The 26,604-nt window shown below is 33.8% G+C and overlaps 1 protein-coding gene across 5 annotated transcripts in view; it reads left to right on the top strand.

Moving 5' to 3' along the window:
- Positions 1-26,604, top strand: part of RTTN (rotatin) — an 89,802-nt gene that overhangs the window by 43,349 nt on the left and 19,849 nt on the right. For all 5 annotated transcript variants that reach the window (XM_056332081.1, XM_056332080.1, XM_056332082.1 and 2 more), the window contains 12 exons: positions 619-747; positions 3,123-3,230; positions 5,105-5,263; positions 6,597-6,668; positions 10,098-10,290; positions 12,557-12,639; positions 18,996-19,092; positions 19,814-20,012; positions 21,040-21,130; positions 22,101-22,254; positions 22,413-22,550; positions 23,284-23,495. In XM_056332081.1, the coding sequence (XP_056188056.1) occupies positions 619-747; positions 3,123-3,230; positions 5,105-5,263; positions 6,597-6,668; positions 10,098-10,290; positions 12,557-12,639; positions 18,996-19,092; positions 19,814-20,012; positions 21,040-21,130; positions 22,101-22,254; positions 22,413-22,550; positions 23,284-23,495 (1,635 nt within the window). The remainder of the gene's footprint in view (positions 1-618; positions 748-3,122; positions 3,231-5,104; positions 5,264-6,596; positions 6,669-10,097; positions 10,291-12,556; positions 12,640-18,995; positions 19,093-19,813; positions 20,013-21,039; positions 21,131-22,100; positions 22,255-22,412; positions 22,551-23,283; positions 23,496-26,604) is intronic.

The following is a 26,604-nucleotide window of genomic DNA, read 5'->3' as shown; positions in this document are numbered from 1 at the left end:
TAAATTGCCATGTTTTGGGGAGAAGAATACATCTAGAAGTGTAGGTCTTAAGATTATAATTTTTTAAAAAGCATTTTTGGGCATGTTTCGTTGAAAGCAGCATGCTTTTTATTTTAACATGTATGGTTAGATATTTGGTCAGAGAGTATTTTATGTTATGATCCAGTGACCTTTTCTGTTCATTAGAATTTGGTATGGAAAGCTAATGTACTTATTCCAATTCAAATCTCAATAAAAGATACAAATGACCTTTTTTCTTGAACACAGAATTTTGAAAAGAAACTATATTATTCATTCCAAACGTAGTATAAAAAACTGGGTACAACTAATGGACTCTTTCCATCAAAACCAAATTTTCAGTTTTGTATTCAATATTGTGCTCATTACTAAGCTTGAATACATTCTTCATTTGGAGAATCAAATCAAAAACACTGATCTTTGGAAGTTTAACCATATAGGAAACCATCACATGACCAATAACTTGTAAATAAATAAATAACAAAATTCAGCTAAAAATCTGCCATCTTTTCATGAGTTTAAATTATAATTTAGTAGTGTGTAAGACAGTACTCTACCTATTACAGTAAAGCTACCATGAACTTGTACCCCTGCTCCTAGGTCATCTCATCATTTTATGTTGAATGGGGAGGAAACGCTATGTCCTTCATGGGAAAAGGTGTTACAAAAAGCACAGTTCTTTGCTTGCTTCACTTATCTCATGAAATGATGGCTCAAGCCAAGGATATGGTGAGTGCAATACAGTTGTCCTTATGTTGTCATTTATGAGGGTTATGCACAAATATATTTTATCTGTTGGAGTTAAATGATAGATTTTCATATGTGGTGGGGGAAGATGGCAATATGGCAATAGAGAGTAAAAATAAAAAAATATTTGGTAGTCTCATTTAGTATATAATGTTAGATAAATTAATAGGATAAAGTATAGTATACAGGAAAGCTGAAGATTCAGTTCTAGTCTTACTGAATCTATTCTGCAAGTAATTCTGTGGACTTAGAAAGACTTTGTTTCAGAATAAGGTATAATTTTATTTTTACAAAAAATGAGAAATCAGAATTTTTATGTAGGATGAATAAATTTAAAGATTTATAGCATCATTATTTCTTCAGCCTTCTACAGATAACAGGCTTTCTAACATGTTTACACATGTATGTGTGTATATATGTCTCTATATAGATGTATATATATAAAATCATATATGAAAGAATGGTTGTCTCATAAAAGGAGCTATAATTACTTACTAGAAAAATTTCTATCTGTGTTTTGTGTCCACGTGCATATTTTGAGAGCTAAATTTTTGAGAGTTTAGGAGAAATAGCCTTCATCCTGAAGCAGTTACAGCAAATTTAACAGTTTAGTGTAATCATTTTGGAGAATTAAAATCCACTGTTATTAATATCTGTGATAGCCACAAGTGAAAACTTTTCAATATGATCAAGTACACATGTAACTACAAATAGCAGTATACCTGCTTCTCCAAATTCCAGATGTCCATTTCTTCAGTTATTTAGTAATTCTTCAAGACATTAAGTGCTGACAAGGTTTATTAAAATTGTGGGGGGACAAAGTATTAAGCACACTGCAGGAAGACTGCAGACTCCAAAGAATTAGATCGGAAATGCATGGATGAAGGAGTGGATTTGAACTGATTTTTTTTTTTTAATATCAGTCTCATAAAATAATATGTGTAGTGGCATAATGATAGGTGGCATTCTTTTGTGTCTATAAATCATAACCTGTGTACAACAGTGTTACTGTCTAGACTGTAGCAGTAATTTATATTCTCAAAGAAATTTTAAATCCTTTTACAATTATGTGATTCAGTGTCTAATCTTATGGAAAGAGAAATACAAAATTAATCTTCTTCCTCTGTGCAAGCAGTGTTATAAAAGAGTACACCGTATAACTGTGATTTAAAATACCAATAAATTAATACTAATTTAAAATGCACAATCTGATGACTTGAAATTAAAACTAGTTAAATTTTTTGTTGTTTGCATATTAGCAGTATTAGGGACTACTATGGTTCTTTGCTATTAAAAGCACCACCTTGTTAAGTCAGACATAAGATCTTTTAGCACATACTGATGGACAGAGGTTACTTAGATGTTCATAGCCGTACATGGGAAACAAAGCATATACTTACGGTGTACTGGAATTGCTTTAATGTTTTGTTTGTTTGCTATGGTGACATTTCACTGGTTATGCTTTGCTGACCAGTGCTTTTTATTTCATTTTGTATATGAATGCCTTCCCTTTGCAAATTCAGACTCTAAATTACTGTGCTTTTTGTAATTAATACTGTGTGTTGAGAAAATACACACAAATTATGCTGCTCCAAATGAAACGTCAGTCATCTACCATGTAAAAGTATACAGGACTGAGATGGTCAGAAGACACATACATAAAATTTCAGGTGCCATGATTCATTATGAACTTTGCATTCTTTGTATAGTGCCATGGTTAAATGGAGCATTTTGCCGGTATGGTTTGCAGGTATGGTTTTGTTTGGTGGGTTTTTTTTTTTTGTTGTTTGTTTTTTTTAGCCTGAGCTAAAGAAGTTAATTTGCAAAGTCACGTATGATTTGATGGAATCTACAGCTAAGTAGCATGTAGTAGTCTGCGAGACTTTATTTAATGATGTGGCAGGCACATGAAGAAAAAGAATGAATTACAATCAAAGTAGTAATTTCATGTTCTTATTTGGTAGTTTTCTGGGCATGCATAAAATATGAGAGAAAGACACATGTTAATAATAAGCAACGCTCCCCCCCCCCCCCCCCCCAAACCCATAAGGAGTAAATTTTGAATGGAAAAAATTATCCCAGTATTTCAAGTAAAATATTTAATCTCCCTTTAGCACTGCATTTCTAATTCGATGAAGAAGATGCCACAAATTTAATTTTATTCACTAGATGAAGTCAACAGGTTAAATGCATGTTTATAGAGGCAGAATAAAAACATCTTTTTTCCTGGAATATCACTGTTATGTGCATTTTAAGTGTTTTAGTATGTAATTGGTAGCTCAGGCTGTTGCTAGATTAGCATGGCATTGAAAGATTTATAAAATAATTTCTTCATTTATTTTCTGTTTTCCTATCAGGACTGGATTTCTCTCTGGTCTTTGCCTTGTGATAACAGTGAAGAACAAGTTCTTTCTCAGCTAGGTCTGGCTTGGCTGGTTCCTTTATGGGTAGATAGAGACCCTGAGGTTAGTTAATGTAATGTTAAATTGATACCTTATTTTGACCCTTAAGTATTTGCAAAATTTTTGTTTCATTAACTTAATATTAAAACTACTGTTCTGCATTATTTAAAGTGTTCCTGACTATATCCTAAATAACAGTAATAAAGTAATGACAGTTGCCTTCCATATGGCTTCACTAAGGGTGAGTCGTGCCTGACAAACTTGATGGCCTTCTGTGGTGGGGTTACAGTGTTTGTGGATGAGGGAAGAATGACTGATGTCATCTATGTGGACTTGTGCAAAGCATTTGACACTGTCCTTCATGACATCCTTGCTCTAAACTGGAGAGACATGTATTTGATGGATGGACCACTTGGTAAGGGATTGGCTGGATGGTTGCACTCAAAGGTTCCAGTCAGTGGCTCGATGTCTGAGTGGAGACCAGTGACGAGTGGTATTCCTCAGGAGTCAGTATGGGGACTAGCAATGTTTACCAGCTTTGTTGGCAGTGTCGACACTGGGATTGAGTGCACCCTCGGCAAGTCTGCAGATGACACCACGCTGACTGGTACAGTTTATGTGCTGGAGGGAAGGGATACCATCCAGAGGGACCTTGATAGGCTTGAGAGATGGGCCTGTACGAACCTCATGAAGCAACAAGGCCCAGTGCAAGGTCCTGTACAGGGGTCAGGGCAATCCCAAGCACAAATACAGGTTGAGGGTAGAGAATGGATTGAGAGCAGCCCTGAGGAGAAAGGCTTGGGGATATTGGTGGCTGAGAAGCTCAACATGACCTGGGAATGTGCACTTGCAGCTCAGAAAGCCAACTGTATCCTGGGCTGCATCAAAAGAAGCATGGCCAGGAGAGGGTTGAGGGAGGTGATTCTACCCCTCTGTTCTACTTTGGTGACACCCCACTTGGAGTATTGTGTTCAGCTCTGGAGCCCCCAACATACGAAGGACATGGACCTATTGGAGTGAGTCCAGAGGAGGGCCATGAAGATGATCAGAGGCTGGAGCATCTCTCCTATGAAGACAGGCTGAAAGAGTTGAGGTTGTTTGGTTGGGAGGAGAGAAGACTCCAAGAGGACCTTATAGCAGCCTTACAGTACCTAAAAGGGGCCTACAAGAAAGCTGGAGAGGGAGTTTATACAAGGGCACGTAACGATAGGACGAGGGATAATGGCTTTAAACAGAAAGAGGATAGATTTAGATTAGATATTGGGAAGAAATTCTTTATTGTGAGGGTGGTGAGACGTGGGAACAGGTTGCCCAGAGAAGTTATGGATGCCCCATCCCTGGAAGTGTTCAAGGCCAGGTTGGATGGGGCTTTGAGTAACCTGGTCTGATGGAAGGTGTCCCGGCCCATGGATGGCATGGGGATTTGTAACTAGATGATCTTTTAGGTATTTTCAAACCCAAACCATTCTATGATTCTATATAAACATCTTCTGAGAAATCCTTCCCTGTATCTTCTGTCTTCCATGCTTTTGATAGTCACTCATGATCATGATTCTTAGGCAGTTTTCATTGACATTGATGTTACTTAGTTGCAAAGCAGAAACATTTATGTGAATGACAAATTTAGGGCAAATGTATTTGAAGCAAATCTGTTAAATTGTGTTTGCTAAATGGAACTGTTTAAGTGGTAAAATGTGACGAATATTGAAGACTATCTTAGTATTTTTAAGTATTCAAAAATCTGTTTTATTAATTCTGTCATTTTTAGATACACATAGTTGTGATTATGAGCATAGGGCCAGGGAAATATAGGAAAAGAGATTACTTCTTAAAGTATTCCCTTAAGCTCCAAATTCAGTTGATGAACCTTAATAATTGAAAAAAATATTCTAAGTACTGTAAGAAATACCACTTTGTGTTGTGTTTGTATGTACTAGGTGAGATTTACAGCACTTGGAATAGGATCAGCTCTTACATCTCTTGAAAGAGGATGTATTGCTTTAGCAGAAAGTTGCCAGAACATTTCAGGAGGGCTGTGGGGAACGGTGATGAACATCCTTCTGGATCAATTTGAATGTAGCATGGTACGCAGGGAGGTATGTTTCTTGTATCCTTCTACAGTCTTAGATTGTCAGGTTTTTTTTTTTCATTAAAGAGAATTTTTTTTTATTTATGTATCTATTCTCTGATGCTGCACAAAAACTACTGCTTTGTAAATTAAAAACTGCCTAACTGAAAATAAATATTCAGCTTCCTATTTAGAATTACACAAGAAGCAACAAAAATACAGGTGACTAGTGTAAAAGCAGAGATTATCCAAACAATAGACGTGAACACATTAAAAACTCCTAAGGCTTACTCAGGCAGAGAAATAGGTTGCTAAAGCATAACAGATTAGCCCAAATTGTAATGGCTGTTTTGTTCCATTTATGAACACTTTGGTGCAAAGTCATCACCTGTTCTGTAGTAAGTATCTTTTCATTGCAGCTATGAAATAATCTAATTTGTCTAGGCACTAAGATTTATTTATGAAAACTAAAAGCTTGTACTCTGGTAGAGCAGCATGTAGAAAGTTGCATAAAGCATGTACACAGTTTAAATATAGTATTACATATTTGTATCAACTAGTTGTAAGGTTTTTCTTGTTTTTCAATGACTAAAAAGGAACAACTGTGGCAAATAGTGGGTTAGTTTCTTCTCAACTGATTAGATTTTTCCAAAGTAATATTTTGAATTTATTTGTGCAAAATTCTTTTGAGAATGTGCTCTTTATTGTTTTTTTAACTTAAAAATCATGTTAGTAGTCTCTTAAGAGTCAAATTATTGCCAAAAGATTGGCAAAATATAAAAAAAGCAGTTTCAGTCCATCCACATGTATGTGAAATGTGCGTAATATAAATTAGAAAAACACACATGCCATGTACTTAGGAAAATATTTGGAACGTATGTGTCTGTGTCCCCCAATACGTGCCCCACATTGTCCCAATAATTTTATAATAATAAAAAAAAAAATACTTGAGAACAATAGTGTGAAGCATCATAAGCACTTATTTTCCTGCTCCAGGATTTTTTTCCAGTGTTTCTTGTAATGTAATCCTTATTCAATAGGATTGACTGTACTGGAACAGTGATGTGTTAGTTGTATATAAAAAGTAGTGTTTCCATGTGATTTCTATTCTGTCTCTTCCTTGTCTTTTTTTCTTACCAGCCTTCTCTTGTGCCCTGTCCTAATGACATCTGTCATAGGTGAAGTTTGAGGAGTTTTAGGTTATATCCTTCTAATTTTTTTTCAACATGAACATGAAAATTACTTGTTTCAACATAGGACTAAAGTAATGAAATAATAGGTAGACTGTGCTATTCAATCTGATGTGGTTTTTTTGAACTGTGATGGCTACATGGCAATATTGATGCTTTCATTTCTTTCAGGCTGCTTTTATTCTACAGAATCTCCTTGTGATTCCAATTCCTACAGAAGATGTGAAAGATTGTATTTGGCAAGTGAGTGACTATTACATTTGATGAGAAAGATCATAGTGTCACAGAGAGATGTTATTTGATATAAAAACTTATGTCAGTATACCTATACAATATAAGCTTAAAAATTACATGTCTAGGGTGATATTTTGGAAAGATACGTGAATAGACAAACTTCTTTCAAACTTCCAGCAAGCTCAAGAAAAGATCCAAAGTTAGTTTGTGTATATGTTGCATTTCATGAATGTAGTACCTTTGGGCTCCTAGGAAACATACTTACTTACACAGGATCATTAATGTTTTAGGACAGAAGTTGGTTGTTTATTTTACCCACACTTGGAATGCAACATGTTTTGAGGGGTATGAAGAAGAAGGAATTCTGAGAATGTGATAAAGAAATGCATAAATGATGAGAAACAACTCTTTCCAAAGAAAGATAAAGCAGCTTGTTGCTTAAGTCAATTTAAATGCTTCTTGAAAACAACCCCTTGCTCAAAGCAGGGCAAATTAGGGCAGGCTGCTCAGGGCTGTGTCCAGTTAGGTTTTGAGTATCTCCAAGGATGGAGACTCCACAACCTCTTCTCTAATGTTTGACTTACCCTCACAGGGAAAAAGTATTTCTTAAGTTTAAATAGAATTTCCTGTATTTCAGTTTTTGCTCATTGCCTTTTGTCCTGTCACTGGACACCAATGAGGAGAGTCTGTCTCCCTTTACGCAATATCTGATGAGAGAAAGTAAATTGATAAGGTCCTCTGGAGGCTTTTCCAGTTCTGATCTTGAGTCAGTCATCTCATGTTACTTTCAGTAGGTCTGGTTCATTGTACATAAAGATGTTTGGATTTTAGTTCCCAATTTTTCAAATCTTTGTGGCCTGATACCTGTTCTTTCTGTCCATCTCGCTCCTTCCAGTTTGTGAGATCATGTCTCATGATCATATGTCATCTCACACGTATATGTGAGAACAGTGCATGTTCTTTTTGAAGAAATTTGTGGATGCAGCCACATGCTGTTTTATCTGGTCCTTTCTGCAAAAGATCAAATTAGTGCTGGAAGACATACCTCATGTTCTTTTACTAGGATAAGTTATCTATGATTCAGCTGCACCCAAAATCAATTACACTTTTTTTTTTTTGCAGAATTACATTTTACAGTACGTCTTATGTTTCTTTTATGTCTGATCGTTAAAGATGATGTCCAAGTCATCTGGCCCTTGTTTCTGTCTTATTGCTTATGATTTATATCTTATCAATATAAATATTATTTAAATCCATAATGGCAGGGAATTTACAAGGGGCAGTGATTGTAACTTGTTGATCTCTATTAAGGTTGCTTTTTAGTCTTTTTTTTGTTTGTTTTTTTTTAAACATTTCAACAACTGAATTCAGTGGCAGAAATCTGGATGAATTCCAGCGCAATTAATAGAAGCTCTGAGTCCATGTGATTCTTATTAGGAAGTGCAATTTAATGGAAATTGGTCATCACTTAATAAGGGTTTCATGCTGAAAGATACTATGAAGCAACACTTTATGGTAGCTGGTAAATTAAAACTGTTGAAAATACAAACAACAATTAAAAACATAAGATACCACGAGGATTAAATTCTATATTTCACAGTTACACTTTTTTTTCTCCCTTGCGCCAAATAAGATGCTTTTTCTGTTGACTTTAATGCAAGCAAATTCAAAGGAGACCTGTTAAGTGGATCTGGGTGAATAGCATACCATAGCCAAAGTAGAACATTATCATTTTATCCCTTAGGCAAACAGGCATGGAAAAGGGAAGTCTGTAGATATAGTTTGTAGACCCCAATGTCTTCACAATAATGTCTATAGTGTTGCTGTTATCTAGTTGGTCTGCTTTACAATAATTCATTTTGCTATGTTCCTTTAAAGAGTGGCATAGGAAATTTTTTGTCATGAGTAAAGTCAACTTGTGGGAAGTATTCCAAGACTGCAACCTACTGTGTTGTATGAAGATTGCTGAAGTCAGAGCACTTTATAAATGTAATTGATGAGTAACTCCTTCAGACTCCCCATTGTACAATAAAATATCTGGTATAGCTTTTTAAACTGGCAAAGACAGTTCTAGATTGTAAAATTCTGACTAAATTTAACAAAAGTTCCAAAGTATGCATTTACTGTAGTTGATACATTCTAAATATATTGCTGACAGTGTATGAGTACAGTTTTATAATTCATCATAAACAGTTTACATGAAATGCTACATTCTTCTTCAAACTGTTGGTCATGTCTGATTCTCCATTAATTGGCGTAAAACGCAAATAGTGAAAATAGTCTGTCTGTATATTACAGAAACCAAAAAGAATGAACGGTAGCCATCTAAAACTCAGGTTATAACTTATCCTATAACACAAAATAGTTTTACTGCTTCTACTTGATCTGTTTTTTGTTTTGTTTTCATGGAAGGTAAGCTTAATTTCAATGTAAATGGAGGGGTTGGGGGAGATCTAGAGCCTTCTGGGGACAAATAGTGGTTTTCAAATTACTTATTTGCAGTTGGTCTACCTCTGGTTTTTCCTGACTGCCAAAGGAAGTTTCTAATTAGCACTGATGAATCTTCTTGCTATAATTTTAATTAGTTTATTTTTGAAGTACTGCAAGATGCCTCCTAAAACTGCCTTCCAGGATGTAATTGGTTTCAACTTTTGCTCAGTCTGCTGGCAAAAGACCAGCTAACGCTTCTAATTTTTATGGTCAGTCTAAACCAGGTTATGTTGTAGCTTAATAAAACTTCTTGTTTTCTGCAGAAAACATTGCAGAAATACTGTTACAAAGGCAGTCAAATCAAACTGTTTGAGATAAGACTACGAAGTCTTTCTTTTCAGGTGTAAATCCACTGCTCTAGAAAGTTTTCCCTGAAGTCAGTATTTAAAAAGAAATGACTGAAAACAGTTCTTCAAGAAGAATTTCTTTCTTTTTATGTCTTGTTTTCTAAATAAATCTTTTATCATGGTAGATTGACATGGCTACTGTAGTGTAATGGCAGTATACTTTAGAATAGGATGACCTTTTCAGGGTATTTAATGTTCTCTTAGCGCAAGTATGCTCTTTTTAGAAAGAAATCTTTTGCATGAGTTGATATGTATAAGTAGAATTAAATGAGAAATTAAAATTGCTAAGTCCTCTGACGCATTTGCTGTATCAAAACCATCCATTTATAGCTTTCCATGCCTTTGTACTTAGCTATTAACAAGTTTCTCAGGGGTTAAATAACTACTTCAATTTTGCTAAATCGTTACAGCTTTTAAAAAATATTATGATTTTAGCTCAGCCTTAACAAAATCTACATTTGATTTTTGGGATCTATTAGTTATAGCCTGTAAACCAGCTATGTATACACACACACACAATATTAGACTTTTTTTTTTTTATTAACAGTTTATGTATAACATTGCTTCTAAGAAATTATGTTTGTGAATTTCATGTCTTCAGGGTCCCTGTGTACATGATGAAGAATCTGGCCTCTCTCAGACAGGAAAACCTGCACTTAAGGCCCTTTTGTATCACTGCAGATTCTATGAACATGTAAATCAGATGGTGAAACATTGTTACCTAGGATGCTATACGTTTGATTTGAATTCTTCCAAGGAAGACAACCTCATCATACAAAAAGGTGGTATAACTGGTGAGTGATGTTAATGTAATCCTGTAGTACTTTAAACTTAGTTAAATAACTTACAGTATTGAGTAACTTACCTCAAATAGTTCTTACTGCAAACAGAACTGAAAATTAATATATAAACCATGCACTTAAATATGCCATTAAGTCAAAATACTGCTCTGAGGATTTAAGTAGGTAAGCCACTAGTGTAACATATCTCAGAAAAAGTTCTGAGCTGTTATTTATATATTTAAAAAGTTACAAATGTAAAAGGTGTAACTGGTTATGCAGTATGCTTTCTTGCAAAATGCTGGGGGTAAAATACTGTTCACAATTATGACTTTATGACAGACCAGTACAATGAAAGTTTAGGAAAAAGACATGTATGGACTGTTTCAAGACTCCAACTTCTGTTTCTTGATGTGTTCAACCTCAAATATGTATATTGGAGTCCACTCCTACTCATACTGAAGTTTTATCTGCATTCTAAGACATTCAGATATGATTTGGTTCATAGGCTGATCAAATTTAATACAGAGATAGCTTTATTTTTTTTCAACCCATACACCCTTAGAGTATCTTAGATCTGACTTTTTTCATTGACTAATTGTTTTCTGAATAATATTCGTAAGTCTTACTGGAATGCATTGTGGGAACCCACATTCTTTTCCAAATACATATTATGATCTTAAATTTAGAAAGCTAGGAAATTCTTCAGAGAGCTCAGTTGGTAAAAACTGAACAAAGGAGTGAAAATGAGTAAGTTTATTCTTTTTGGTTTCCTTCTTTTTTGTGTGCCTGTTCCTGTATTTCCATCTTCCAAGGCTACAGATTTAAACAGTTCTTGTAGGTCTGCTTCTGTTAAACTTAGGTTACAGAAACACGAACAGAAGAGGAGTGTTATTTCCCCTACCAAGTTATGACTTTGTCAGACACAAGGGAAAGAAATATTCTTGGTTAACTCACTCAGAGACCAGTGAAGTACCTCAGCAGTATACAAAATTCCAGCCATAAAAGTCTTCAATTCCTTCTATGGCTGCTTTATTTATCTCTAAGTGTAATTTTTTTCAGCCCAACACATTTCACTCCTGCCATGTCCCTCTTATTTGTGCTGCTTGATAGTCTTGTTAGCTGATGCAATATCATATCTAAGAGCCACTGAACGCCAGGATTGTAGAACTTTTCAGTGAGCAGTTGAGACAGATTTTATCAGGTCATTGAAAAGCAAATCCAAAAAAAGTGGTTTTCCAGGAGCTTTGAAATAAAGGGGAAGAATAATCTATCATATTTCAAGAATAAGAAACAAATTTTTTGTTTATTTAAAAAATGGAACACAGGATAGTGTTTGCTCCATCTCTAAAACTATAGTGCTTGAAAGACTTAAGTCTTTCATTCATATGTTCAGGATTGTGTTGTTTATCTATGATGACCTGTTTCTGCTTTTTAATAGGTCCCTTGTAATCTCTTAATAGAAGATCTTGCTTTAGTTTATCTTCGTGAAACCATTTTTGTAATTTTTCCCCCAGTGTATTTTCCTCATTTTTTCAGGAATATAAAAACCCTCATCTGTAAAGTTATATTAAAAATAAAATTAGTTAGCTTGGTTTAGTAATTATCTAAGATATGTATGTATAGAAGTCCCATACATACACATACAGACACTCAGAATCCATGAAATGTAGTGCTTTATTCTATGTAGTGCTTTATTCTTCTAAACAAATGAAAGCCTCAAAACCTGTTTACAGGTTTGTGCTATTAAATTCTTGGCCTTTTTTCTTCTGAAACAGATTCACAAAGCAGTTCTGCCTTCATGATATTTATGAATATGGGTTCTCTTGAAACTGCCTCTCCTAAAATGTGAATTTGAAGTTTTTTGAAGTCGAGGATATCTATTATATTTGTGTTGTGAGACCCCAGTATCTTCAATACTTTTGTACTATTGCATTTTAAATAAAACTCAATCTGAACTATTTCAAATGACTGACTAAAGGCTATGCAACTGCAGTTTGAGCTAAGTGTAGCTCTTCCCAGACTTATTTAATGTTGTGCTGAAAATTATATTTTATTCAGTTTCTGTTTATTCAAGGGATTTGCTGAGTAAGACTTCATAAGTATGATGTGTGAAGGGTTATATTCTGAGATTTTCAGAAGGATAACTGTGGCTGGCTACTTTTCTGTTTCACTGAAACAATCCTTTGAAAAGCTTGTTATGCTCTCTGCTGGTCTTGTAGTAACGCAAAAGAGAACTTTTTTTGTTCATTTTTGATTTTTATTCTTTTTTTTCCTACAGATTTTGATGATTCTTTTAATCTTGGGCAGGGTCCATCCAGTCAAAGCCATTCTTCACATTCTCAGTCAACATCTGAAACTATGGTAACTTGCAGAGTAATATATTTATCTTAAATATACAGTTATTCATGAAATGCTTTGAAGAAAATTAGCAGTTTTACAAATGCTGAAAAAAACCCAACAAAACAAAAATGAAATTAAACTGAAAATTAAAAAGCTGCAACTAAATTGAAATTTACTCTGAAGTGGCTTTAATATCCTGAAGAAAACGTGTATGGTTATTTACCCGAGCAGAAGTAAATAAAATAGCTTACCTTGACTAGCTAAATGCATGAGGCAGTGCTGAATTCTGTATCTTTTCACAGTATGACATAGTCTCTAGAGTTTACTTCGTAGTTGGATTTATTAACAAATTGCCGTCTTATCCACCTATAGCTGTCATTTCTGCTGCTTTTATCAAAAATGTCCTTTCAGAGTGAACCTATATTTATACTACAAAACTACAGAACTGAATCAATCAAAGCCACATAAGTACATTGGGTTAAAATTATACTCTGTGTCATAATAACTCTAGATTCTGAAAATGCTTTTATAGAATATAAAAGTGGCACAAGTGTTTGGAAGACCCAAAATAGACATGGAAAATACAAGAAAGCAGGTGGCTGCTTGAAAAATTTGTTTCTGGCTAGGATGATTACTGCAATGAAAGGCTGTAAACATGTGCTGTCTTTCAAGACGGCAAATGCAAAGGAAAAGAAATTCAAATACATTCCTACAGTTCCAGAGTAGATATGCAGTATCACATCAGGCTGTGGAGGAAGCTTTTATGACATTAGTTGCCTGATAAGAATCATGTATTTTCAAAAACTGAAGCATAATTCCTATGTTGCATAAAAATCCATTTTAATAATTTTATATTTTCTTTAAAAGATTTTGATTTATGACTAACCATCTAATGTAATATGGAAGCCATAATATCATAGCTGAGAAGTTTATTTTCTGTTAAACAGGTGTACTGATATGACAAGGACTGATAAAGCACAAGATACTATTTTTTTTAATTGACTAAAAATGTTATGCCCAGTTTTGTTGTGGATTGTGATAAAAAACATAGAAAACCCAGTACTGAAATTTTGTCTCAAAATATTTCACAATGAAATTTTTTCCTTACTGTTTTGGTTCTATATTATAAATATAGAACTGTTACTGCTATGTGGCATGTTTTTAATAATTGAGGAGAAAGTATACTCTAGTTTTAAGCTAAAATTTCTTTTTTTCAGAGATTTTATTAATGAATTTGATTTTCATTGATTAAAAAAAAACAACCCACCAAGAAACTTTAGAGCTATTTTAAACACAAGTATTGAAATCTGAATATTTGAAACTAAAATTAAAGTGCATGTAAATCAGGAAGTAGATGCTAACATGATACTGCTTAAAAAAACGTTTACATAAGAATCTCAGGTTGTTTAAATGCCATTGTTTCCCAATTGTTTTTACTGAAAAAATTGAGTGCCACTTTCTTATAGGAATAAGAGTTGAACAAATTTAATCATTTTGATCATGTTACTTCAGAGAAAAGTTAAATTTCAGTAATTCTTATCAGGGTTGAGTTTCTTATCTACTTAAAATTGTGCCTGAGTTCATTACATGAAATTGCTTCAGCTTCAGTAGCTTAAAAAAAGGACAAACTAATTTGGAATCTATTAGATCAAATTAATGTATTTTTATTTATAAGTGTAGAGTAGTGTCATAGTTTATTATAAAGGCATAACTCTATGATTCCTTTTAGCAAACGGACAACTAATTATTTAAAATGGAAAGCACAGTGTAATACTAAGATACACTCAATTTGTATCAGTCTTCCAGATGTTGTAGACTTCATATTTCTTAAGGGTATGCTCTTGTATCTAATGTAAGAATTTTATTCCAGTTTAGGGTTTTTCTGTTTTCATCTTCCCCTGATACACATGAAGATTTTACACAGACTTCGATTCTCATTTATAGAAGTTAATTTTATTTCTGTTTGTCCTTCATGGACCTTTTTAGCAGTGTTAAACTCTTGTTTTTATTAACCAGGTTTCCTACCTTTAAAAAAATACCAGTGCTGACATGGCAGAGAGTAAGTTTCCAAGCTGGAAGGCAAGATGTACAGGTCTGATGTCCTGATGCCAGTATTAACTAGGAGAAGAAAGGTAGAGGAAGGGAACTGAGGCTTAATGCAAACTGTATTTCAGAGGGCAGTTAATCACTATTAAAGTCCATCTAGTAGAGTTTGAAAATAAAATTCCAACTTGTCCTGAAATCAGGCATTTGCAATTTTATGATCCTAAAGTTTGGCCCAAAGCTTTCCATTTTGATATATAAGTAAAAGAAATCTATGAAGTCATTACCAAGACTTTATAGAGGTTTATCTCTAAATTTTATGTATTGATGGTACCAGGAAGATGCAGTTATTTCAAGCCCACTAGATGGCATGCTTTCCCCATCACAGAAGGGAGGCCGACTGCTGGTCTTACTGAAGGGATATTTTTATTTTTTTTTTTTGTGTATGGTACAGATTTGTTGACAAAAGCCAGAAATAATTTAGATTTACCAGCTATCAAACCAAGTAGAACTGTTTCTGTCAGAAGCTCTTCTCTAATGTTTAAATAAAGTTAAAAAAAACTCCAACAAATTAAAAAGCTCTTTTAAATATGTCCATATGCATTCACTTCATGAATATCGGTCTAGGAAGCTGAAGCTGCTTTTTTCTTCAGTAAGCCATATACTGAAGATCTTTGCAGAAGCAAAAGTGATGTGCTTTTACTGATTTTTGTGGGGTTTTTTTTTTCCCTGTGAAAAGGTTTGCTGGATTTCTATATATATATATATTTGAAAAAAAGTTCTGACAAAAAGGAAAAGGCACTATTGGTTTTCTATGTTTTCATATTTCATGTAATCAATACTTTGAGCTATCTGCTATCAAAGGCTGATTTCATACAGGGTTTCTATGACCTTTAGTGAAAGTAATATCTAAATTACTACTTGGCTTCATCTGTTTTCCCCATCCCAAAATTTTTCCCCAAATTTGAAGGAAGTAAAATTGAGAAAATTATAAAGCAAGTATATTAATGGCAGAAATTGTTCTTTTTTTAAAACTTAATTTTATAAAATAGTCTGTCAGAGGTCTTGCAGAGGCCATAAATACAATTTTGTCCATTTTACGAAGAATAGCAATGTGGGGCTGAAATCAATGATTCAAGGTCATGCAAAAGACAGCAGCATAGCTGGATTGTCTGTACTCTGTTAACTCATATGCACTGTATTTAGTGTCTTTAAGATCTCAGCAGATTGCAGTTTTTTGTCAAATTTATCTTTATTTTTCTGTAAACTGGAATGTGGATACTGAAAAAAGTCCAATTCTGAGAAGATTAAAAAGGTTTGTCTTTTATAGAATTCATAATTTAAACAATATCTTATGTTGTCATTTCAGAGGACAAATCCTTACTCTTATTTTAACATGTTTGTTTTGTGTTTAGTATGTACGATTGAGAATACCAAGCAGCATGGAGATACCAACTTCCTTCACAGTGCATAAATACACTAGGGCTGTTCTGTGCCCAGGACAGCTTAGCAAAATGAGCAGTTCTTTAGACTTGAGCTAAAGATGGTGCAAGTTAAAGATCTACAAACGTTTCTGGGATAGTTTTAAGTCCTGGCCATTCTTTCCTATGAAATCTTCTTGCTATTTTATAAAAGTGTGTGCTTTATTTTCTGGAACCATGGTTACCAAAGTGCTATACAGTTAAGTGATTTAAATCTTTGAAAAGAGAACTGAATAGAATTAATCACTGCAAGCCTATTAAAGCAATGCCAGAGGGATTTTTATACTAGAAGTTAAGAAAAGACCTTTTATTCATATCTAGTTGGTAGAGACCAAACCCCTTACATTTCTCCTGTGTTTCCACTCGGACAATTTTTAGTATTCTTTTATGTTAGTTCTAATCTGCAGTCATCATCTCCCCCCAAACAAACCTTTCTTTTCCCCAATAAAACCCTCTTCCAAAGTCTGTTGTTAAACAGAATGCTTCATTGCTCCCAGAAAGAATATGTTGGCAGTAGTAAATATTCTTTACTAGATACAATGTCCTAGACTCCTTATCAAAGGTGATTTATAAAAGTGGTAATATTTTTTTTTTTTTCCTGTAAGGCAGAACATTGTAGAAACAACTTCATTGTGTTACTATGTTTTCTGTTAAGATAGAAATTTTCTGGTTTGAGCCCACGTCCCACTGTGAAGCAACTGCCAATAAATGTTCCATCAGTGCAGGAAGCTGATATCTTTCTAACCAGATAAAGCTTTTATTGGTTATTTATTTTTTAACATACTTAAGAACTTGTTTTTATTTCTTTGCCCAAAGTGTTTAGACAATTATAAAAGATGGAGAAACTATTATTGTGCAATGTAGACAATACTGCTTACTAATATGTGAAAGCTTGTATAATTCTGGTAATATCTTTAAGATGACTCAGCATAGTAATAATTCCTTTTAGAGCTTTACTTGTTGCAGAAGAACCATATGGACTGTCAGAAGTTACATTTTGGGTTTATAATTTTATGGTTTTGTCACTTATTAGAATGGTTGGAATCGAAAGATAGTGCTGAATAAATGCAAAATTTACCATGTGTCAAGATGGATTGATTTAATATAAATAATGGATTTTAATAATAATTTAAATCAGCAAGCATGAACCTTTACATAATTTATTCAATTGGCAAATATCTTTTTATTTGTATAATCTAAACAAAATTTGAATTTCAGTTGGTCAGTACAATTTGGTATTGTGTTTTGCTAACAAGAAAATTATTTAGCCAAGCATGTCCTAGTGTTTGTGACCCAAGCTATATGTGAATCCTGGGTTTCAGAGATGCACCCTAAATTTTACTGTGGCTTGTTTTCTGTGTTACAATAATCTTCTGGATTTTTGAGGAGCAATGAGCACGCTTGAGGAGAAAGGTTCAAGACTGTATGATGGACAATACTGGGATGCCAGAGGAAAACAGGGGTTAGAAAGGAGTTACAGCACAGAGGTGGCAACCTTTAGCTCATGCAGGGACTGTGGTCTCAAGTAAAGATCTGATGATAGAAGCCTAACAATATTTGGAAGTGATGGGGGTGGGAGGTGGGCTTAAACCTTTTAGGAGACAAGAAAAGACTTAAGTAGAGAGTTCCTGTAAGTCAAAATGCTGCTAAGTAAATCAAAGCCAAACCTGAAAAGCAGTGACCTTACTGCAAGGATACAATAGCAAGGAGGGGAGTAATCTGTGATTTTCTTCCCTCCACCCTTTTTGTCAATTAAGCCACTTTTGACACTTTCTTAGGTAAAAAAATATTCCAACTGATATTCTAATAAAACTTTAAAAAGAAAACCTTTGGAATATTTCAGTCTCCCTTAGAAAGCTCACTGTGAGGAAAAATCTAATAACATCCTTCAGGCTGTGACTGTGTTGGGATTTCATTGGATTCACCAATGTTCTGTATTCTTTACACTGTATAGTGACAGTCTTGAAGAAAATTTATCTGATTTGAGTTGTCCAGCTAGAAAACAAAACAGAAGTGAAAAAGTGTCCTGACATGGGAGATACTTACCTCCCAAACTCTGAAACAGGTCACAAGTATTGTCATGTCACAAAAGCATATTATTAAGCTGGAGACTCTAGGTCTTCTGATCTCAAGCTTGTAGTTTTAAACACAGTAGCAAGAGCATCAAGAACTTTCCAAAGCATGCCAAATTAATAATAGATAATGTAGAACTGATAGCAGGAACATGGTAGTATGACAGTAAGACTATCTACTGTCATGTAAATGTACCTTCACTATGAAATGAATACATATATGGATCACAGGACGAAGTTTAAGGGAAGTACTAAGGACTAAGTTTAAGTCAGAAAGATGCTGGGAAGTCAACTTTGGCTGATGACTAATGTGCTTGTGATATTTTTATCTGAGCGCATCGTGCTACAAATGGGCAAGTGCTGATGTTCTCAGCAGAGCAAATAGCCCATGAAAAATTTGAGTTTAAATGCTTCAGTAATGCCTTTCTATCTTTGTCCAAAAGTAGATTTAGTCAATTATATGGATGAAGAAGAGGGATGAAGAGGAGGAATTTCCAGTAGCATGGGCATTGGAGACATTTTTAACTGAAATGTTTCAGGCTGTTCATATTGCAGATCTTTCAATAGTTTCAGTTATTGGATGTTTATAAAATATATGTATATTTACACACATACAGTGAACAAAATTTAATCAAATTGGTTTTGAACAATAATTTTTACATCTTTCTTGTTTTTTTGGGTTTGTTGGTTTTGGTGGGTTGTTCCTTCCTAAGCAATATATAAATAGAAGTTGGCTCTATGGAGGCTGGAATCAATTAGTTTCCTTTTTATGGCTGCCTAGATTCTGTCTGCATCTCTGGGGAGTGTTACTGAGCTTCAGGCAACAAATTCAACCAGTTTTATTCCTGAAACTGTAGTTGATCGGCTTATGGCACAAGGTAAGTTAAACTTTGAGTTTGTGTACATAATGATGGATATGATGTATTAGCCTGCCCATATTCCAGTATTTGTACATGCAAATAAAGCTTGTGTATTGCTGTAACAGTCACTGTTGATGCTTCTAGCAGTGTTTCAGAAGACAAACATGAAACACTTTCTTTAAAATGAAATAAGTTGATATGTATTTGAAAGAAATAAGTAAAAATGCTTGATACTGCTTGAAATGTAACTCAAGACTTAGGTTCTATTCCTGGCGTCCAGTCATCCTTTGAAAATAATAAATTTTGATGAAGCTGTCACATACAGACATGCGTGTGCACACACACAGAGATGTATAGGTTTAAAAGCAGAAAGATAATGTAGATATGTAAAAAAATATATAAAATAATGCATGTAAAGGGTACTATTTACAAATATAAAATATTTTCCTGTTACGTAAAGAAGTGAAAATTTGTATCTTTCCAAATTTACTATGTAATTTTAACAATTATTAGTGCCTTGTGGAAGGATCATTGTATTTCAAAACTATTTTAAATAACACTTTTCCTGTATATGATTTTGTGGTTGCTTGGTTTTTTGTCTTGTTCTGGAATATACTGTTTTAAATATAGAGGGAACTTGGATATTTGAAGAAAAATAAAAAGTGATTTGTTCTATTGTAAAGAAGCTTTAACTACTTTCATCTTTTGTGGGTTTTATTTTTTATTAAACGTATTCTAGGTCAAAGTGATACAACCACAACAGAATGTCCAAGTCAACATGATTCTCCCATGTCTGCTGCTCTGCCTAAACAGCATGCTGTAATTACACCTGCCCTTTTGTCAGCTGTTTGCACCCTTCTGCACAATCTGCTGGTTGTCACACCAAAAGATACTGGAATTGCTCTTCAGCAAGTGCAGTTGTTACCAGCTCTTACCAGGTATGAGATCAATAACTGCTGAACTACAAACGAGGTCTAACAATAGAGGTGTAATGTTTGAAATATCTACCAGTGTTTCTCACCGAAACTGTTAAATATATTGACCGCTTCTTGCTTCTGAAGTGTTCAAAGATACCTTTTAAAAAAATACAATTGACAAAAGAAAATAATTCAGATTACTACACACCCCCTCCCCAAAAAGACAGTCATATTGTGGATTCCATTTATTCTGTCTGTCTTCTACAGGACTACTGTGTTGCTTTGATAATGTTTTAGGGTTTTGTTGTAGATGGCCATTTAGTCATCCTTTTTGGAGGGGTAATGTTTTGAATTTTTTTTTCTTTCCCTTAGTAGAACAGTATATTAGTCAAGTATTCAGAACTGCAGATATTTTCAGTTCATGTAATGATGTACTTCTTTGAATTGTGTGCAATCTTTTGAGGATGAACCAAGGGCTTGCCAGGTTTAGGAAAGTATTGGACAATAGACCCTAGTGTTTTATTTCTTTTTTAAAGAAGGAACCACTTCAAAATAGTCTTCAAATTGTATTCCACATTTCCACTTGCACTATTACAAATTCTTTCATCTATAGAAAGTGTTTGGAAGTTCTGAAGTGAAGCATGAAAATTAGTTCAGTTTATTTTAAGGCTTTCAAGAGTTTTTGTAGTTGCTCTTCATACTGCAGTTAATGAAAAAAAAACCCCACACCTGCCCTTGTTTGAATACTATTATTAAAAAGCTGTTTATTCTTCTACAGGAAAAAAATAAGCAATCAAATACGCAGAAGCAGTTTTTACCAGTGCAGTAACAGCCATTGGAATTTAATGTTAGTCTAACTACTTGAAATAACTTCCTGCTACTATAATTGCCATTGCACTAGACTTACTGCTAAACCTCACTGTTATAAAAAAGTGCTTCATAATTTTTTTTACTCTTTATTGAAAATGTTCTTTTCTATGGAAAGTTAAGTTAGTAGAATGTTTAATTATTTAAGTATATATTTCTAATCAACTTTATTCTATTTTAGTCTTGTAAGTGCTAATCTGGTTGAGAGATGTATCTTGGAACTGAAAGCTCCATTGGGTCATCCATGTCATACAGAATATGTAAAAGCTCAGGTTAGAGAAGCATTTGTTACTTTCTAATTGTTTCAAATTATGAAATTAATTAATTTGCATAAGCTATATTTATTAACATAGTATAGATACACTGTTGTAGGCTACACTCATGTGAATCTGTGCTTCTGACAAGGTTTAAGAGAAAATAAACCTTGTTATATTCAACACAGAACAATTAATTTCTGTGTTAGAACTATACCTGGAACCATCAAGCTGAAAATCAATTGTGTTTTAAAAATACAAACTGAGTTTAGAAATAATATAATAGGATTTGTATAGTATTGAAATACAAGCCAGATAGAGTTATTGACACGTTGCATATTTATTTTGTGCAACAAACCTGGCTACTTTGCTTTGTCTCCAATTCTGCAGAAACTTACATAGTTCTCAACTAGTTTTTATGTGTGTAAATCATATAGGGTTACTGCCAATGGAACTACTTCTGTACTGTGTTTATGGCACAGCACCATTTTAAAGCTTGTGCTTCTCTGCATTCAGATGTACTTTGAAGAAAGGTACCCAGGTGATTAAGAAAATGTGTTTCAGCAGAAATCTTGTGACAATAAATAAATATGTCAGGAATAATTGCTTTTCCTAAAGCTTCAAATTGAGTTTCTTTTTTCAGGGAATACATGTATATTTGTGAATATTAATCACCATTTTAATTTTTTTCTTGGTGAGCTTCCAGAGGCTATGGTGCTGTACATATAATGAAAGTCATACCTTTCTCACAAGGAGTTTTATTCTTTGTCACTAGAAAATTGATTTCACACATGTGTTTCCAGACTACGAATTCTGTTTCATCTTCTATGGTAAAAATGAGGAGAACCATTTTTAATTTATATCCTATTATTTCTTTTAAGTGTGTATGTTAATACAAAATTTTATGCATCAGTTGAAGGAATGTGAAAAAATGTGGAAGGTGCGAATATATGGCTTTATTTCTTATCGTCTTAAAAATATTTAACAGGTGTTATTACTGCTTCAATACTTGTCGTCTGTGTCCAGGCTTCTGAAATCATGTTTATTGGTGAACTCTCAACTTGTAATCCAGGATGAGCTGTTGAAACCTCTTTTGGGAAATACCTTCACAATTCTCACCATTCGCTCCAAAAATGGGTTAGGTAATGAAATATTTTGTTTCCAGTGTAGCCAGACAGAGACAGGTCTTCATTTATGTATCACCTTAATTTAAATTGAGTTACTGTCAGGCTTAGCTATCCAGGTTTGTGCACATGTGTAAATGGTTTGATTTTTTTTTTTTTCTATATTGTCTTTGCAGATACTGAGTTAACATCTGTACTTCATGAAACATGGGTAGACTTTTTCAACCTTCTTGCTACATTATTGTGGAAGAGTGGCCAAATATCTTTTCCATCTGTGACAGCAGCCCTTGCAATTCATTGTACAGCAATAATTGGTAATAACTTTTCCTGGATAGGTTTTGAGCTAGCAACTAATTAAATAAATTTTTATGAGTTAGCAGTTCTAGTTGTAACACTTAATCAAATATGGGACCTGTGAGTTCCTTTCATTCTTTTTCTTTTTTAAATCTTACATAAAAGGAAAGCAAAGTTTTGAGGGAAGATAAGAGACCTAGGAATGCAGAAATTTTTTAGAGGGGTTGGTTTGTTTTTTAATTACTCCTTCGTTAGTGACTTGGATAGTTAGGGCTCTGGGTCACCAAGATTCTCTGACATGCTTCAGTAGTGAAGATGAGGATAGTCCATTGAAGTTTGTGATTTCATCCAAGCGTATGTTAAGTTATCCAGTAAATCCAAATCCAATTGTACATAGAGCAGCTGGTTGGTACTGTTAGTATTATAATGTAACCTGTTGAATAAAGCAAGGAGAGTTCAGAAAATTGTCAGACAAATGAGTGATTTAGCAAATGGAAATTGTTTTTTTGTTTTATGTTCAAATTAATGCAGAGCAACTAATTCATCCAAACCTATAAAACTCAAACTTTTATTTCTTAGATTTTTAAAGACTTATCAAATGCATAGAATTTTTAGATCTCCTTGTGCAGTGCATAGGTATAACTGCTTCTTGGCTCACATGCTTTCTTTGATAAGTCTTCTTGAGTTCCAAAGCACTTAAGGTTTATTCAGAATGAAACATAAAAATTTCTATTTTCCTGTTTAACCTTTCAGATACCATTTGTGATTGTATTCGTCTGTCAGCCGCATATCCTGCTTTGTATATGGCTAGTTTACAGTTCCTTTCTGTCCTTTTGAATGAGGAAGGAAGAAGACAGCTCCAAGATAAACACAATACATGTCAGAATCCAACTATTAGCTTTCTTCTAGATCATGCAGAAGGATGTCAGGCATCAGTAACTCAACTTACTGCATTGATTATTCAGGTATTTAGAATTTGATGATGTGATTGCAGGATATATTTTTGCATTTTTATATTTTGTTAAAAAGAAATATAGTTACCTAATGAAAAATCAATTGTTTCTAGTTATGACCCAAGACATCTTTAATTTGAGACATATGTTACAATCACTTTTGAAATTCATGTAATAAGCTGCATCAATTGCAAAGCAGCAACTTCTAGGAAGTGCCTTGGGAGGCAATAATGGTGCAACAGGATGGTATAGAAACTTACGTAGAGAAGATGGTACTTCAATATAATATGCTTGGCTAAATACTGATAAGCTTTTTTTCCCCTGCATTTCCAAACATGTAATGAGATTTTTAAGCTTCAAGACATAGCTATCCATATTGTAAATGACAGTTGCTTTTAACAGCTGCCTTTATAAAATTTGTGAACCAAGATGAATAATTAATCCTTCTAGTTCATTTCCTGATAGTGTAAAATCAGTGTTGTTGCGCTTAAGGTGCATATATTATTGCATTTTCCAAGACAGTTTTAAGTTGGCCAGGTATTTTCACTAATTCTTTTAGGAACTTGTTGACTGACATAATATTTATTGGTGACAAGATTTTTTTTTTTTCTAGATACTTATTCTGAATGTTCCGTCTTGCATAATGTAATCTCGTTATTCTTATTTATTCCTTAATATATTGTCCTAAATGATTCTTTTATGTCCCTTATATTTACATCCTTTACTTATTTAAAATGTTAAAATATCTTCGATTACTTAATAATAAGAAAAATTGTGACATTTGTTTCTAATTTATTTCCCCTCTCAAATTGGTTATTTTATCTATATACTCATAATTTTTAGCTAAATACTCATTGTTCTTTAAATTATATGCAGTTATTCACTGTAATAGTAATAGTGATCCATGATTAGAAGTGTAGTGTTTGTCTGAAAGACACTTTTAGTATAACATAATGTAGCTTATGATTTCTGATGTTCTGGAGTCAGTGTCTTGTAATTATTATTATTTTTAATAGTATTGGTGCATATTGGGTGGTGTGCCCAAAATGATGCTTAGTATCGCTTTATCTCTTCTTTTCCTATGGCTGCTGAATTCTTGTCGAATAACCTCACTCCTACCAAGCCTTGTCCTGATCTAGCTAACATCTGTCACATAACCTGTTCTTCTTTACTGCTGCTGTTACACCATTGTGGCTCTATAGCATTTCTGCAGCATAGTATTCTGTCCACTGAGAACCTGGTGTCTTTTGGGTAGGAGAAACCTCTTAAGAGGACCCTTCTTGGTGCCACTGTATTGGCCAGTCACTAGAATTCCCCCTCTCTTTGGCTGCTAATTTCAGATACTTTCAGTGCATAGAAATTTCCTGTGAGGACATGATTTTCAGAGACTCACAGCAAAACACGGGCAATTCATTGAAATCCCATAATTTGCTAAATATCCTGTTAACGTTTTTGTATTTAGTGCTTATGTATGTACCTAAAACTGAACTCCTTGGCTCTGGCACAAAATATGTGAATGCATGGAAGTATGTCAAAGATGTGTTGTGTTCTAAGTCACATTCTTCTATTTTCATACAAGTGTACATAGCTCATTACCAATCTTTGCCAGGAAAAAGTGATGATTCTTATGGTGACAGCAGAAGTCATCTATACAATTAAGAATTAACTGCAGCCAGGCCACAGCCAGGCCAATGAATGTGTATCAGGCAGTATGACATAGTTTGAGTATTATAAGAGGTAGCAGCTGTTAACTTGCTCTTGAACTGTTCAGAGCTCTAGCTGGACATTGCATTTTGTTCATAAAACTGCTCAAAAGATAACCAACATTGTCTAGGGTTTTATAATACATGAAAGAGATATAGTTGCTACAATCTCCAAAAAAGGATGATAGAATTAGGAAAGAAGCAGCTTTAGGGTTTTTTAGAGCAAAGTACATGTATTTTTTTTTTTCTTCAGTCTCCATGATGGTCATTGAGAGGCAGTTGAAAGAGGAGCCCATAAGACGTAAAGTAAGCTACTAAAAATAAAAAAAAAACCAAACCAACCCAAAATATTTAAATATGATCCTTCTTCAAGAGAAGCACTCAAGCAAATAATTGACTAACATAGAAGAAGCTGTGGGAGAGAATTTTCAAACAGTCATCTCCATTAATCATCCTAATTACATAAAATCTACAGAGGCTGATATGCAATGGCAAATGCTAACTTAAGTCCTGGTCTGCAATTGTGAGTATTAGCAGACCACGTCCTAAATTAGTGTGCATTATTGCATACAACCAATTTAGTAAACACACATGCTGATTTTGGAAGGTTTTGGTGCTTTTGTGTACGTAAACTTTAACCTCTGTATATATGTTTTCAAGATCAGAAGTAAAAGTAAGAAGGAAACCATAATCCATACATAGTCTCAAATTCAGGCGCTAGCTTTTTTCCTAGATATAAAAGTTAGCGTTCTAGAAGGGTTTGTAATCTCCCCTTCACCTAACTTAAAGTAGGTGCTATGAATCTGCTGTGGATTTTTGGAACATCTTAAATTTATTAATTATCATAATTTCAAAAAAGAATTGAGTGTCCATTCTCATTTTAATACTTCAATACTAGTAGTTTAAAACTATAGATTCTACTGGCAGAAGGCATTATAAATTTACATAGAGTTATTGTTTCCATTCAACTAGTAGTTAATAACCATTAATTATTAATTATTGAAGTGTTCCTATGATTGACGTAAATTTTCTTCTTTACTATAAACTGCAATTCGTGATTGCAAAGTAAGGAAAAAATACACAGAGGAGCATGCTTCCAGAAAGAATGAAATTTTGCTAGTTTTAAAGATAAAATTTAGAAAATAGTAAGATCAAATGAAAACTTTTTTAAAAGTTACAAATAGAGGACAACTCACCTTAATTATTTAATCAGTTCTAATTAGCCACATATTACTTAAAGGAAAATACCCAAGAGATTGACAGGGAAATATTTGGTTTATTACTAAAATACTCCTAAGTACTAAGAAAAAATTAAAACAGCTGGCAACTTAATAGAGCAGAAGCCTTTGAATGGATAAATCACAAAATCTACATATTAGGTTATGCAGGACTAAAGGAACCCAGCATTCTGTCTTTTC

Source organism: Falco biarmicus, chromosome 3 (genome assembly GCF_023638135.1).
Source record: "Falco biarmicus isolate bFalBia1 chromosome 3, bFalBia1.pri, whole genome shotgun sequence".
NCBI lineage: Eukaryota > Metazoa > Chordata > Aves > Falconiformes > Falconidae > Falco > Falco biarmicus.
Note: the sequence above shows the minus strand (reverse complement) of the source record. Positions and strands in the feature narration are given on the sequence as shown.